The 14,450-nt window shown below is 41.7% G+C and overlaps 1 protein-coding gene across 1 annotated transcript; it reads right to left on the reverse strand.

Annotated features, from left to right (window-relative positions):
* On the reverse strand, positions 1-9,634 carry OTOP2 (otopetrin 2). Its single transcript, XM_042452850.1, has 7 exons — positions 9,530-9,634; positions 8,205-8,625; positions 6,755-6,891; positions 4,671-4,729; positions 2,922-3,040; positions 1,518-2,410; positions 1-171 (listed from the first exon to the last, which is right to left on the reverse strand). Exons 2-7 carry the CDS (start codon positions 8,599-8,601, stop codon positions 1-3), a joined length of 1,776 nt encoding a protein of 591 aa, XP_042308784.1. The 5' UTR covers positions 8,602-8,625; positions 9,530-9,634.
* Between the last annotated feature and the right edge of the window lie 4,816 nt (positions 9,635-14,450).

Raw genomic sequence — 14,450 nt, forward strand, 5'->3', positions numbered from 1 at the left:
TTAAGACATGATGTAGACCTCCAGGAGGCTGGCCACTGCATGCATCCTGTAGAAGATGCCAAAAGGCAGGCAGATGTCCACAATCGCAGCCCACATGGCGTAGCCATAGAAAGTGAGCTCTGTTTTGTTATCAAACTGTGGCCGTGCTCCAAATGCTGGCATGATCCAGAGCTGTTTGGGACAGAGACAAAAAGGGAAAAAAGGCATCAGCAAGACAAACATGAAAAGATGACAGATTCCTCTGAAAGTCTGCATCATTCTATACAACTGTCTGTGCCTGAATCACGGATGCTCAGGTGAGGGCTTTTTAATAGTCCCACTACTGTCACAAGCCTATTTGGTGGGAAATGGGAGAGAGCCTTTTTAGTGGCTGCTGCCAGGCTACAGAATCCAACCTCATCACAATGGGAAGCTAAAGTCGGCGCCCTCTGCTCTTTCCACTTACAGGCAAAGACCTTTTTGCTTAGGTAGGCCTTTGTTTGTTAACTGAGGCTGCATCTGCACTGCAGAAATAATGCAGTCCAACACCAGTTTAACTGCCATGATTCAATGCTATGGAATCCTGGGACTTGTAGTTTATTGCAGCATTAGAGCTCTCTGACAGAGAAGGTTAAATAGCTCACAAAACCACAATCTCAGAATTCCACAGCATTGAGCCATGGCAATCAAAGCAGTGTGTAACAGCATTACTTCTGCAGTGCAGATGAAGCCTGAGTATTGAAGAAAAATCTTTTACTGGTGGTGCTGTACTTTCATCTTCATCATTGTGTTCTAAATGTTTGTAAAATGTTTTAAATTAGTGTTTCTAATACAATGACTTATTTAATTTTAAAAAACTTTTGTACCATATGTTATTTAAGCTGTATTTTGTTTTGATTTATACTATAAACTGCCTTGGTCCCCATACTAGGATAAAATAAAATAAATCAATTGGTGTCTGTCCAAGCTGTTGAAAGGCATGTCAAATTCACTGGGAAGAAAAGAGATGGGGCAGGGAAAGCTGTTCCAATCTTTTGTAGCATCTCCAGTTTCACTGAGGACAAAGAAAGCATCATTTGACATGAAAATATTTTGGTTTGATAACAAGGCTGGAACTAGCACTGAATGTTATGGCTTAAATCCAACACTGGGCTGGTGCTGCAGCCCCAGCAAATCAGACCTTTCTTTCTCTCTTCTTCCTATGCAGCTTTTGGCACCAGCCAAAAATAATCTTTAGAGAATTTAACAAAATAGACTTTGAGGGTGAGAATAAGGGCTGTAGTGGAGAAGAGGGCTTCCTCCTTCCCAATTTTGTGGACAGAAGCGGTTCAGTCAACAGATGCCCCACACTGGACTTAGATCAAAACAAGAGACCAAGGCTATACATGAGCAGTCATTTTCAGAATAGGAATTTCCTAGTATACTTTCTTAACTAATACAAATAGTTATAAATACTGTATGAGGAATCGAAACTGTCTTCATAACAAGCTCTTAGCTGAACGGGCCAGTTTAGGCACAAATAAAATGGTTTCACTTACAGTCACATTGCACAGGAGGAGGAATAAGGAACTCTCTTTTAAGAATGTTCGCCTCCAGTTCATTTTCGTGCGGACCTTGACCGCTTGCATTACTTCAGATGGGGTCTGAATTTCTAGCCCTGGAGATGCAGTGGATGATAAGGCATTCCCACTTTCAGGAACACGGAGGGATACAGCATTCATGTTGACAAAAGTGAGCCCATAGATATCCTTCTCCTGAGGGTTAACTTTGTCCTCTTTTTCTATGGGTTGTCGATGGAGGCCTTCAATGACAAAAATGTTCTGGAAAGTGTGTTGAGCAATCATCAGTAAGGAATAGCTCAAGTTGAGGGCATTTATAGTGTCTCTTGGTTTGCTGGCTACTGTAGCCACAATAGAATAATAGGAAATGGCATATTGTCCCAAGGCTGCACCCATCAATAAGGCCACATCCAAGGTTCTAGTAGGATTCTTGTGACGGTCCATGTCTCTCTTGTCAAATCTATAAACGATGGAGCCTCCGATGGAGACGAGGGACATCAGGCTCAGGCAAACGATGTTGAAGATGTAGTACATAGTGAGGACCTGATCAGTCTTTGCTTCAGATTTGTCCTTTGAATTTACCTGAACCTCATAGACAATCAGGACACCTATGCCTGTCACCATTATCAAGAAACCAGCAACAATGCCCAGAAAGTAAGTCCTTTTGAAAAGCCTGAACTTGAGCTGGTGGACGTGGTTGGCATGGTGGTCTATGAGGCGGCCAACATTCTTCCACATGACATAGACCATGGCAGAAGCAAAGAGACTGTACTCAATATTGAAGGGATATAGCCAAAAATAGCCATTCTGGAAGATCTGGCAGAGATTAGTGTCACAAGGACAACTATCAGATGTGCTACTTCTAAACCCAGCTGCACAGAGAGAAGATAAACACATTTGGGTTAAAAAAGAATGGTCTTTTAAGGGGGAGTAATCTAGCATCACCTTAAAGAATAACTGATTACTAACTGACTAACTGGATCTCAAAGGCAATAGCTTTTTGTCTTTTTAATAGAATTTTAAATTTATTTCCTGGACTGAATCTTCCAGTACCCACATGGCCAGAAGGAGGAGGGCCCCACCTGTATGAATACCCTTCCATACCATCTGAACTGCGGACAACAACCACAACATCTTGACCAAATGCAGGGCTGTGACATCAAAGATACAGGGCTGGGAGAGAAGGTGCAACCTACATTTCAGTCATATGCAACAGAAGTTTTCACTGACATCAGCTTTCAAATAAGCAGCTCTTTGATATAAGCAAAGGCATTTTTTAAAAAAGCAATTCATATAATTATTAGCAAGAATAAAAGGGGTTGCTACTTTGATTTAGAATTGTTTTGCTTAAAACACTACAGTGGCCTTTCCTGAACCACGTACCCATTCTGTGTGTAGTGCTTGCATTTGGATTCTTGGACTGAGCCTTATGCACAGACTCGTCGGTGACAGCTGACATCCACACTGCTAGGTTGGTGGTCAAGGTGAGCATCAGGCCACATCTGCAGGAAGAGAAAGGGAGAATTTGAAACCAAGGACAAGTTCACTCCTGGATTACAAAAGGGGATTAGTCACTTTGCCCCCACAATGATCCCCCCCTCCGCCATGGACCTCCAATCCAAGGGATACTAGGCTGGTTCCTCCCTGCTGTCTTTCCTCTAGCACGCAAAGACTTTATTTTTTTATTCAGGCAGCCTTTAGGGCAATTGTCCTGCAGCTGAGGAAGAGGTTTTTAGTGGGAATAGGAAGAGTGTTGTGCGTTGTTGTTGTTTTGTATGTGTGTGTTGTTGATGAGCTTCTAAATTGCTTTTAGTTCAATGCTTTGAACAACAGAATTTGACTGAGTTTTAATATAATTTGGTGTCTTTTATCCCTCCCCCCCGCTTTGTTTCATCAGGAGTCCCCATTTTGGAAAGAGAGGTGGGATATACATCTAAATAAACAAGTACGCTCTGCACCCACTTTCGATGCAACAGCATCCTTAGTTCCACACCTGTATCTCCCCACACCCCTAAAATAGGGTTGAAAAGATCCAAGGTCCTGAAAATGTTCAACTGCAAGTCTCAGCATTCCTCACTAACAAAGGCTGATGAGAGATTGAGTCCAGCAACATGCAGTTGCCTGAATAATTTGTCTTACTGAGCACAGGAGGAGAAAGTTACAGGTGGGTGGAAGAGCAAACTGTTCCATCCTGCAGGATCCAAAGAGCACGATAGTTCTCCTGCATCAAGTTGGCTGGAAGCCTGAACAAGATCACACCTAGCCTGCCTGGCACCCCCCTTCCACACACACACAACTGCCACTCAGGCTGCTGGGAGTGGGAGAAGAATGTGACCTGCTTTCCCACCCAGCCAGCAGACCTGCCAGACCCAGAAAGCAGCCTTTTCCCCACTAGCGGCTGCTGGTGGGAGTGGGCTGCTCTTGCCACCCTACAGTCTTTTTTGAGGTATCACCTGATGTAACCTACACTCCCTTAGTGATGCTCCTGTCTATTGCAAGATCTCTTTATTCAGGCAGGCCTTTGACTCAAAATCTGAGTGACAGAAAGGGTCTGTGGTGGGGACGTGTTTGTTATTTTTTTAAAATCATGATCAGTATACACACACACACACACACACACACACGCTTAAGTATATTGTTGTTGTGTGCTTTGAAGTCATTTCTGAATTATGGCGACACTAAGCCAAATCTATCACGGGGTTTTCTGGGTCTGTGAGTGTGTGACTTGTCTAAGGTCACCCAGTGGGTTTCCAAGGCCAAGCGGGGAATCGAACTCTGGTCTCTAGAGTCATAATCCAATGCTCAAACTACTACACCATGCTGACTATGCTTTGAATTATTTAATTCCTTTAAAACTACTGTATAATTAATGCTTTAACTGTATCTTGTTTTTTAAAATGATGTAGAGCACCTTGGGTCTTGCATAAGGAGAAAAGCAGGATATAAACTGATAAAACAAATAAAATAATAGAATAAATAGGCCCCAACTGGCTTGCTATTGCTGCTGCTGCTGTTATTAAAACTATGTTAGGATAAGGACCGTCTGGTCTCATTTCAACCAGGCAAGACTGCAGTTCAGTGAAGAAGTTGAAACAGCATGGAAGGATTCAGCTAGGTGTTCTGGACACTCACCGGGTAAGATCCAGATGCACATGGATGCAGTCTTTGGCAGCCACCCAGAGAAAATAAGTCTGGAAAAGAACAAGTATGTCTTTAAATCACTTTTCAAGAATGTTCCACACTTTCCTCAAAGTACAGAAATAAATAGGAGAGAAGCAGAAGTGAAGCAAAAAACAATTAATCCTGAGGCTACTTTTATATATTCTTCCAACCACATTTAGTGACTTTTTTGTTCATTCACTTCAGTCATAGTGAACTTATGATGCTAATCATTTAATTTTTAGCTACAAAAATATGACTGATCTTATCATCGTGTGGCATATTATCTCTCTTAAAAAATCATTATGAGATTATATTTTTGAATCTTGTAATTTTTCACATACCATTCATGGAAAAGAGTTTTAGCTTTGGGGGAAGACTTCAAATGTTTACTGTATCACTGGTCAAAATGGAAACAATTTCCATTTTCAATATGTCAGATCCTTTCAGTACATCAGATCCTTGTCCCAAGATTCATGGAGGCAACATTCAGAAAGATGAATTTAACAAGTGCCAATGATTTTATTGAAGTGAAGGGATGTTAAGGAGGTTAAGATTTTCCTCAAATTGTTTGTGAAAAACTTAAGTATTCAGACAAAAAATGAAAACAAAGGTCTAGTTCCAGCTGTGCTATTGGGCCAATGGAAAATCCTTTGGTTTGGACAAGTTTTTAATTTTATTAAATTCCCCTCCCTCAACATCCCTTTCTATGCCATTCTAGAGGGTCTCCTAGTTCTCAAAACAGTTTTTTGGGGGAAGCAATAGGCTGCAAAAGGTGTGTGTGTGTGTGTGTGTGTGTGTGTGTGTGTGTAAAATTAGCCAAAACCAAGAACCTTGCCATATGTGACCCTGACTGTTTTATACTGTGGATTCAAGCCATAATTTCAAGGTGAGAATAAGGTCACATGACAGTTATAGCACTTTCATACCATGTGAGCTGCCAATGCTCTTTTCTATAGAATCCAAAGAATTGTAGTTTAGGTAAGGGTTCTTAGAATTTCATAAAGGCACCAGTTCCCATTTGATCTTCGAAGCTAAACAGGGCCAGTCCTGGTTAGTACTGGATGGGAGACAGCCAGCAAATACTATGTGCTATAGGCTATCTTTCAGATGAAGGAATCGACAAAATCACCTGTGAGTATTCCTTGCCTAAACAAACCCTATGAAATCCATGGGGTCACCATAAGTCAACAGGCAACTTGAAGGCGCACACACACAGAGAATTCTCTTCCACAGAATTCTTTCCAGACAACGAACTCCATAGGATGCAGCCACAACAGTTAAAGTGGTATTAAAGTGGCATAAATGTGTAGGTTGAAATATGCCTTAATCTGACTTTATTTATGCTCTATACTAAATATAAACAGTTCCATAAAGACTATGAGTTAGTCCTAGCTTGAGAGGACCCTTTAAATAAATCACGATTGATTCAACAGGGATCTATTTAAGTGGGATGAACAACAGGATTCAGGCCAACAAAATCTGAGGATAGACTCATGAAGCAGAAATGTCTGTCCTGAATCTAGTATGTGTGATCTTGTGAGATCATTGGTCTCACACTTTTTTCAGTCTCCAATAAATATCTGGAACCTATACCCATACACCTGTTAGGGAAGCAAGGTGACCACAGAGGCAGTAGGGAAACTTTAACTAGGAATCTGTTTCTTGGTTGCCTGGATCTGTGGAACTCTAGGCAGTGATACTAAAATGCTATGGTGCAATTAGTGGCAAATTTATTTATACCCATTAGAATGCTTTCTGCAGGACTATGGCTTTCTATGTTTAAATGCAGTCCAAAAAAAAGAAAAGAGAAAAAAAAAATCAAAGGCTTCAGCTAACTATACCCAAGTGAACCACCAGATAGTATCTCATAGAAGGAATGTATGACCTTCTGGATCTTTTGGATTTATACTCCCAGAAACCCCAGCTAGGAGTGCTAGTGGTAGAGGATTGTGGAAGTTGTAGTGCCAAGAAGGGTCAAAGGTTGCTCACCTCAGCCATAGTGGCACACACTACTATTATCTGTGTACCAGAACAACAGGAATATCCACACTCACCTGGATGACCACAAACAAAGCTTGCACAATTGGATACATGATTTTGATGACTGTCAGGCAATGGTAGAAGCTGGAGTAATATCCCGTCTTAAATATATCCATCACGAGTGTGAGGACTGCAAACAAGACCAGGCCTCCTGTTTAGAAAACCAAATGTCATTACAGCTTATTACAAACATACTCCATTTTATAACACAGCCATGAGTTGACTAATCTTTTGAATCAGCAGTTCTCAAATGGAGGAGCAGGACCTGGGGCGGGGGGTGCATGCAAGAGTTGCTCAAAGGGGTGTGTGTAAGATCTGGAGGCCCTGATCCTTCCTCCTCCATCCAAACTTTTTTATGTGTAAAATTTATACATGTGTTGAATTAAATATTGAATTTACTTAAAACTATTATAATTTGAAAGATGTTATTTCATTATAAAATGTTAAAATATGAATGTGCAAATTAAAATATGCACATTAAATAAACAAAATATTTCTATTCATATACTGCATTGACTTGGGGGGCACAACATCCACATGTAGATGTAAAGGGAGGTTCTTTGAACACCACTGTTATAAATCATCAGCCCATGGTGTTGCTTCAGTGCACCATTTTGCTAAAATTGGAGCTGTATTTTATGATTTCAGTGCACCACCACACTCATGTAAGATGGAGCATATCACTTTATACAATACATCCTGCCTCAAAGAAATCTGAAGTCTGAATACATGGTCAGGATTGATTAATCTTTTCTGTGGCTTTTGGTTGGTAGACTTTGGGATCTCCAAATGTTTTGAACTTCATCTCCCATAAACCTGAGCCAACATGCCAATGGTAAAGGATTGTGGAGGTTGTTCTCTAAAACATCTGGAGAGACAACAATTCCTTGCCTCTGCTGAGAAAGGAACTTCAATATGATCAGAGCTCCTTCAAGCCCCTGATTGGACAGGCTTATTCAGGGAACATAGTGGGCTTTGGTGGGCAACTGCCAGAAAAAGAATTGCACTTGATCCTCTTCTAGTAAGAACATGCCACTTGCTTACTTTTGCCCTCTGCAGCTTTGCAAATCACTATAGAAGAGCAATTCAGGTTCATACATGACTGCAGCTGGAGGGTGGACTAGTTCTAAGACATCATTTGATGGGTCCTTTGGAGATCTTTTAGCTAGATGTTCCAGCTTCACTAACTATTGCCAAATGCTATGGATATTTCACATTTGACATTTGAAAGTTTTCTCCCCTGTAATTGAAAGGTTTGCTGATTTATAGCTCTTCACATTGTGCACGTTGCAGAACTCAGCTGACATTTTTTAAAAAAACAAATGCAGGTTAGACCCTTATGGCTATGATTGATCTTTACAGCTATAAAATATCCCCTTCATGCAATTATCCCTTGCGAAAAATGGCCATATTCATTTTGCTTTGCTCTTTCTGCCCAATCTTTTGTCTTGAGCTACCTCTTACCTCTAAGCCAGATGGGTCCTGCATGGTTGTCCTTGCAGGGGATGGCAGCCTGCCGTTTGGAAGTGCTAAAAATATAGAAGAGCATCCAGGTTATGGTGATCAGCATCACAATGGTGAGCATGAAAAAGACATCATAGTCATGCAGGGCTACTTCTTGGAACGCCCCTCCACTGACTAAAGTGCAGGCTAGCAGCACCAGGTTGATGGCCAACAGAACTGAAAAGACACGTCCTCCTTTCTTCCAGACTTCCTTGGAACTGTGGGTCAAAGCAGGTGGGAACTTGTGCTGGCCAATAGGAGATAACTGATCTGGTCCAAAGCTGTCCTTCTGACCCGAGCCCATGACAGAATCTTCACGTCTGATCTCACTGTCTTTCCAGATAGATACTTCAGTCATGACTTAACAAGGACTGATGAATTCCTATAGCATGGATGGGGAAAAGTAGAAGGGAGAGAACACAACACATCAGGACAAAATGTATTATTTCGTATTGTGCAGTCCAGATTGCACCTATCCTTGCGAGGATGAAGGTGATAAAATAACTAGGAAAGAGTCAGATGCCCAAAGAAAGGAACAGCAAAATTTGCAAAACTGTAAATTTGGCCAAACCCTTTTGATGAAACAGGATTTGAAATCTTCTGCTGATCTTAGTACATACAATTTCAGTTGAATGTCTCTTTTTCAAAAATCCTGCAGAGATACACATTCCTTTCTTCTTTATTCCTATTAGTGTCATGCCTCATAACATGAGGTGGAGGGATGAGAAATGTGCTATTTATGTTAATTTTTAAAGCTGTATGCCTCCACACTTTCCTAGATTATTACAACCAAGAGAGCAACAGGACAATCCTAAATTATCTGGGGTGCTTTTTAGACCTCAGGATGATCAACTGATAGCACACTTACGATCTACTCAGTCAAATACAGTCCATTCATGAGATTCTTAAGAAACATTCAAGAAAAGCAGCCTCAGCAGAAGTACAGAAGGACCCTTTGCAGTAAAATTGGCTACTGTACAAGCTTCCTAACCCTTACACTTACTCCCCAGGAGTTTTACAGTTCAACTCTATGTATGTCCACTCAGAGGTAAAACACACAGAGATTAGTGAGGCTTACTTCCAGGTAAATGCATACAAGATTATTCCACCTGTGGCTGCAGTCCTGCTTGGAAGTCAGCTGCACTGAAAGCCATAGAATTTTCTTGAAAGTAAATGAGCACTGGATTGTACTGTTAGTGTTAGGTCTTTCTCCCAATATTTAGCATTTTTAGAGCTAGAAGAAAGAGGCACAAACAGTTGTCACAGGCAAAAGCCATTCCACCCACCTGTTTTCTGCCTGCAAGTTGACTTTCTGTTCTTCTCACCCCTGCTTTTGTATAAGCTTCCAGCTCACAATTGCCCAGGAATTTATATCTTTCTGGATGCCTCTGTGATTTACACCATAGATGGGGCTGACAGTGTGGCCTCATAAACATCTCAGTAGGGCTCACATGATCCATTTTGTGCATGAGCTGATTTTAGGGAAGAAAGCATGAGAGAAGAGATAGGCTCAAGGTCACTTCACAGGGAAAAGATAGGGAGTTTTTTGTCATATAACATTGACACAAACGTAAGCAGCGGTCCCTAAACTTTTCATTAAAAGGACCACAACTTGGTCTTGCTTTAGCATCCACCTGTCAGTCCTGGGCTGGAAGTGAAAACTTTTCAGTACCACATCCATTCTCCCAGTGCCTTGTTTTGTGCCTTTAAGAAATTGAGAGGTGCCTTTTAAACCACTGAACCATCTTTTTCAATGCTGTTTTAAAAAAAACTTTTGATTTCTGCACTCTGCACAACAGACTCATCTCTTTCCACATAAAAAGTGCCATACCTAAGTCCTTAGGTATACCCAGTCCTGCCACTGGGCAGAATGAGAAAACTACCTCAGATAGCAGGTGGGTAGTGGTGGTAGTGCTAGTGGAAGCATTTCCTCTGTGGGAAGATAGAGTTGTCTCGTGTCCCATGCCATGTCTTACACCTCCTAAATTAGCTTGCTGGACTCAGTCAAGGAAGCCACTGCCCTGGGTTTTCAAGGCCCGAACAGGGCTGTTGATAGCATGCTGACTTGAACGTGCCTCATTCATTAGTTCAAAATCATATTGACAAAGATTAACAAAAACAACCTCAAGCAAAGTGAAAGACACTATCCCACCACCAGTATTAAAATTCAGCCAACAGTCTGGACAGCTTCTGAACATGGAAGGAGGGAGAGTACAACACTTTGTCCTTTGTCTCAGGCTGCAAATTAGCTTGGGCTGTCCCTGTCTTTATGATACCATACGAATAGTCATCTATCTTCCTATCCTGTCAGTTGCAAGGACTGCTGGCCCAGTGTAAGTGCTGCAGTCAAATTTGGCTTAAAAAAATTTGTAAAGGGAAGGCAACAGCTTTGCTCCACAAGCAGGCAGTGGGATGAAATGGTTAGGCCATCAGGCTAAGGTAGGGTGATCCATTTTGAAAATACTGATGGGGAGGGGGAGAACTATGCACAATACAGTTTGAAGGAAGGGCAGAATATATATATGAAATGAATTCTAGTTTAGCATGCAAATACCTAAGCACAGTGACGTTCCTCCAAAGGGAGGTAGGAAGATTGTAAATGTATAGGGAGTAGCTGGCTGGGTGTTAGCCCATCTTGTTCCTGTCCATTTAACAGCAGCTTGATATGCTGATCTCAGCAACTGAATCTTTTTACTGTAATGAAGATCAATATCACCAACTCTTGTAGAGCAAGCCTCTGTTAAAGTCACACCTGCAGACCTTGGTTAAAAAAGCAAATTCCATTCTTTTGACTTCCAAAGGATGTATACAGTTTCGAAGAAAGTTTAAATGCCATTGCAGATGGAGATTCTATGTTCCCCTTAGTTGGGAAGTGTAGGTGGGGGGCACCTGCAATAGGTCACTAAGGAAACAGAGAGAAAAATCAAGTTGCTCTGTTTGCTTTCTTACCTGCTTAGCTTGTTTTAAATCCTACCCTTCCTCACAGAGGCCAGAGTGACTAAACTCCTGAGCTTTTATGGGGGTTTGCTCAAGACAACCCCACACAGTCCCTTCCAATTTTGTCCTTTTAAAGATATCTGTCAGAAGAGCAATCAGGGTGGCAATCTTGAGGCAGTATTTCTTAAGACTTGATAGAGGCTTGCTGATAGTCATAGAATCATAGAATCATAGAATCATAGTTGGAAGAGACCACTAGGGCCATCCAGTCCAACCCCCTGCCATGCAGGAAATCCAAATCAAAGCATCCCTGACAGATGGCCATCCAGCCTCTGTTTAAAGACCTCCAAGGAAGGAGACTCTATCACCCTCCGAGGGAGTGCATTCCATTGTCGAACAGCCCTTACTGTCAGGAAGTTCCTCCTAATGTTCAGGTGGAATCTCTTTTCCTGTAGCTTGCATCCATTGTTCTGGGTCCTGTTCTCTGGAGCAGCAGAAAACAAGCTTGCTCCCTCTTCAATATGACATCCCTTCAAATATTTAAACAGGGCGATCATATCACCTCTTAACCTTCTTTTCTCCAGGCTAAACATCCCCAGCTCCCTAAGTCGTTCCTCATAGGGCATGGTTTCCAGACCCTTCACCATTTTTGTCGCCCTCCTTTGGACACGCTCCAGTTTCTCAATGTCCTTTCTGAATTGTGGTGCCCAGAACTGGACACAATATTCTAGGTGGGGCCTGACCAGAGCAGAATACAGTGGCACTATTACTTCTCTTGATCTAGACACTATACTTCTATTGATGCAGCCTAAAATAGCATTGGCCTTTTTAGCTGCCGCATCACACTGTTCACTCATGTTCAACTTGTGGTCTACTTGGACTCCTAGATCCCTTTCACACGTAGTTTCATTCAGCCAGGTGTCACCCATCCTATATCTGTGCATTTGATTTTTCCGCCCTAAGTGCAATACCTTACATTTCTCCGTGTTGAATTTCATTTTGTTAGCTTTGGCCCAGCTTTCTAGTCTGTTCAGGTCATTTTGAATCTTGATCCTGTCCTCTGGGGTATTAGCTATTCCCCCTAATTTGGTATCATCTGCAAATTTGATAAGTATGCTCCCAATTCTGTCATCCAGGTCATTGATAAAGATGTTGAATAGCACTGGGCCCAGGACAGAGCCCTGTGGGACCCCACTGGTCACTTCTCTCCAGGATGAAAAGGAGCCATTGTTGAGCACCCTTTGGGTTCGGCCGGTCAACCAATTACAGATCCATGTAACAGTTACTTTGTCTAGCCCACATTTTACAAGCTTGTTTGCAAGAATGTCATGGGAAACCTTGTCAAAGGCTTTACTGAAATCAAGATATACTATATCCACAGCATTCCCTTCATCTACCAAGCTGGTAATTTTATCAAAGAAAGAGATTAGATTTGTCTGGCATGACTTGTTTCTCTGAAACCCATGTTGACTTTTTGTGATTATGGCATTGCCTTCTAGATGTTCACAGACTCTCTGTTTAATGATCTGCTCCAGAATCTTTCCTAGTACTGATGTCAGACTAACTGGATGATAATTGTTGGGATCCTCTTTTTTCCCCTTTTTGAAGATGGGGACAACGTTTGCCCTCCGCCAGTCTGCTGGGATCTCTCCTGTTTTCCAGGAGTTTTCAAAGATTATTGCCAATGGCTCCGATATTACATTTGCCAGTTCTTTTAATACCCTTGGATGGAGTTCATCTGGTCCCGGAGACTTAAATTCATTTAGATTAATAAGGTGTTCCTCTACTATCTCTTTACTTATTCTGTACTGAAATGCCCCTATCCTGTCCTCTGCTCCATTATCCTCAGGTTGAGCACCCTTTGCCTTTTCTGAGAAGACTGAGGCAAAGAAGGTGTTGAGTAATTCTGCCTTTTCTCTGTCTTCTGTTAGCATTTTGCCATCTTCTCCACGCAGTGGCCCTACCGTTTCCTTCTTCTTCCTTTTGCTGCGGACATATCCAAAAAAGCCCTTTTTATTGTTCTTAACTAGTCAGTACCATTCCAGTGAATGGTCCAAGAAGGTGTGAGAAGTGGAGAGGACTCATTTTCTCTCTTGTTCTTGTCGGGTTCCTTCCAGTTGTTTTTGACTTATGGTGACCTTAAGGCAAACTTATCACAAAGTTTTCTTTGCAAGGTTTGTTTATTTGTTTTGCCAGTTTCATTCTCTGAGACTCAGAGAGTGTGACTTGCCCAAGGTCAACCCAATGTACTCCCATGGCTGAGTGGGGATTTGAACCATGATCCCCCAGAGCCATAGCTCAAACCACTGCACCATGTTGGCTCTTCTGCATCCTTCCCATTAAATGAGGGGAGGAATGAGAGATTTGCATGTGTATATCAGGAAATCAGGGGATGAGATCTCTGTATGGAGTAAGAAATATATCTGTGGGCCTGAAATGAGGCAAAGAAATTCTGTGCTCCTATGCATTTTAGAAATCTGACGAAGAGGTGGAATCTGAAAGCACAACTTGTGTTTATATCACACAAAAAAATAAAAAACCATCAAAAACCCAAATCCTGGGTGAGCACTGCAGCCCCTGAAAACTTCTCTTTGATAGGAAATGGGGTGCATGCATCCAACAGTATGGTTAAGAGAGAACAAATATATATTTCTGGAAAAAGAGTTTTTCTGTGAGTGCCATTATCTAAGCAATAGATGGCGCAAGAGGACCAGGTATTCTCAAGAGACTGGAAAAGAGTAAGCCCTTCGTTGGATGCTCTACTCAGTCCATACTGTTTTAGGGGTAGACCTAAAGCTTTTTTTAAAATATATATATATATAATGTAAAGTGTGAAAGCACCAAACAGCTGTTTGAAACCATAGGTATCATACAAATACTCTTGACAGAGTGGCATCCAGTTAAGCCCTGAATACTTCATGGCAAATTCAAGCGTGGTGCAGCGTAACATACAAAACAGCTCAGAAAGCCATTTTGTACAGGCCATTTTAAAAAATGAGTGTGCCATTATAAAAGGGACCCCTCCATCCCCCATATTCTGTGTCTATACACATGTTTTAGGTGACACCCTAAAGGGGGGTGCTCCCAAAACATCTGCCTTTGGCAGATATGGGCTGTGGAGTTCCCCTGTGTCCTTTAAAAGCACTGAAGTGTGTGCATGGGGCCAGGCTCAGAGGAAGGAGAAAGGTTTTTTAAAAATAAAATTTTAAATTCTTTTCAAAATTCCAATTTTTAAAATTCTTTTAAAATTTCCTTTAAAAACATCACATT

Source organism: Sceloporus undulatus, chromosome 2 (genome assembly GCF_019175285.1).
Source record: "Sceloporus undulatus isolate JIND9_A2432 ecotype Alabama chromosome 2, SceUnd_v1.1, whole genome shotgun sequence".
Classification (NCBI taxonomy): domain Eukaryota; kingdom Metazoa; phylum Chordata; class Lepidosauria; order Squamata; family Phrynosomatidae; genus Sceloporus; species Sceloporus undulatus.

Bases quoted from the DNA above. Each gene is read 5' to 3' on its own strand.
- OTOP2 (XM_042452850.1), bottom strand. From the start codon at position 8,601: ATGACTGAAGTATCTATCTGGAAAGACAGTGAGATCAGACGTGAAGAT. The intron at 6,892-8,204 runs GTAAGAGGTAGC...TTTTCTAAACAG, and splicing joins AGGACCCATCTGGCTTAGAG to GAGGCCTGGTCTTGTTTGCA. The intron at 4,730-6,754 runs GTGAGTGTGGAT...GTTCTTTTCCAG, and splicing joins CTTTGTTTGTGGTCATCCAG to ACTTATTTTCTCTGGGTGGC.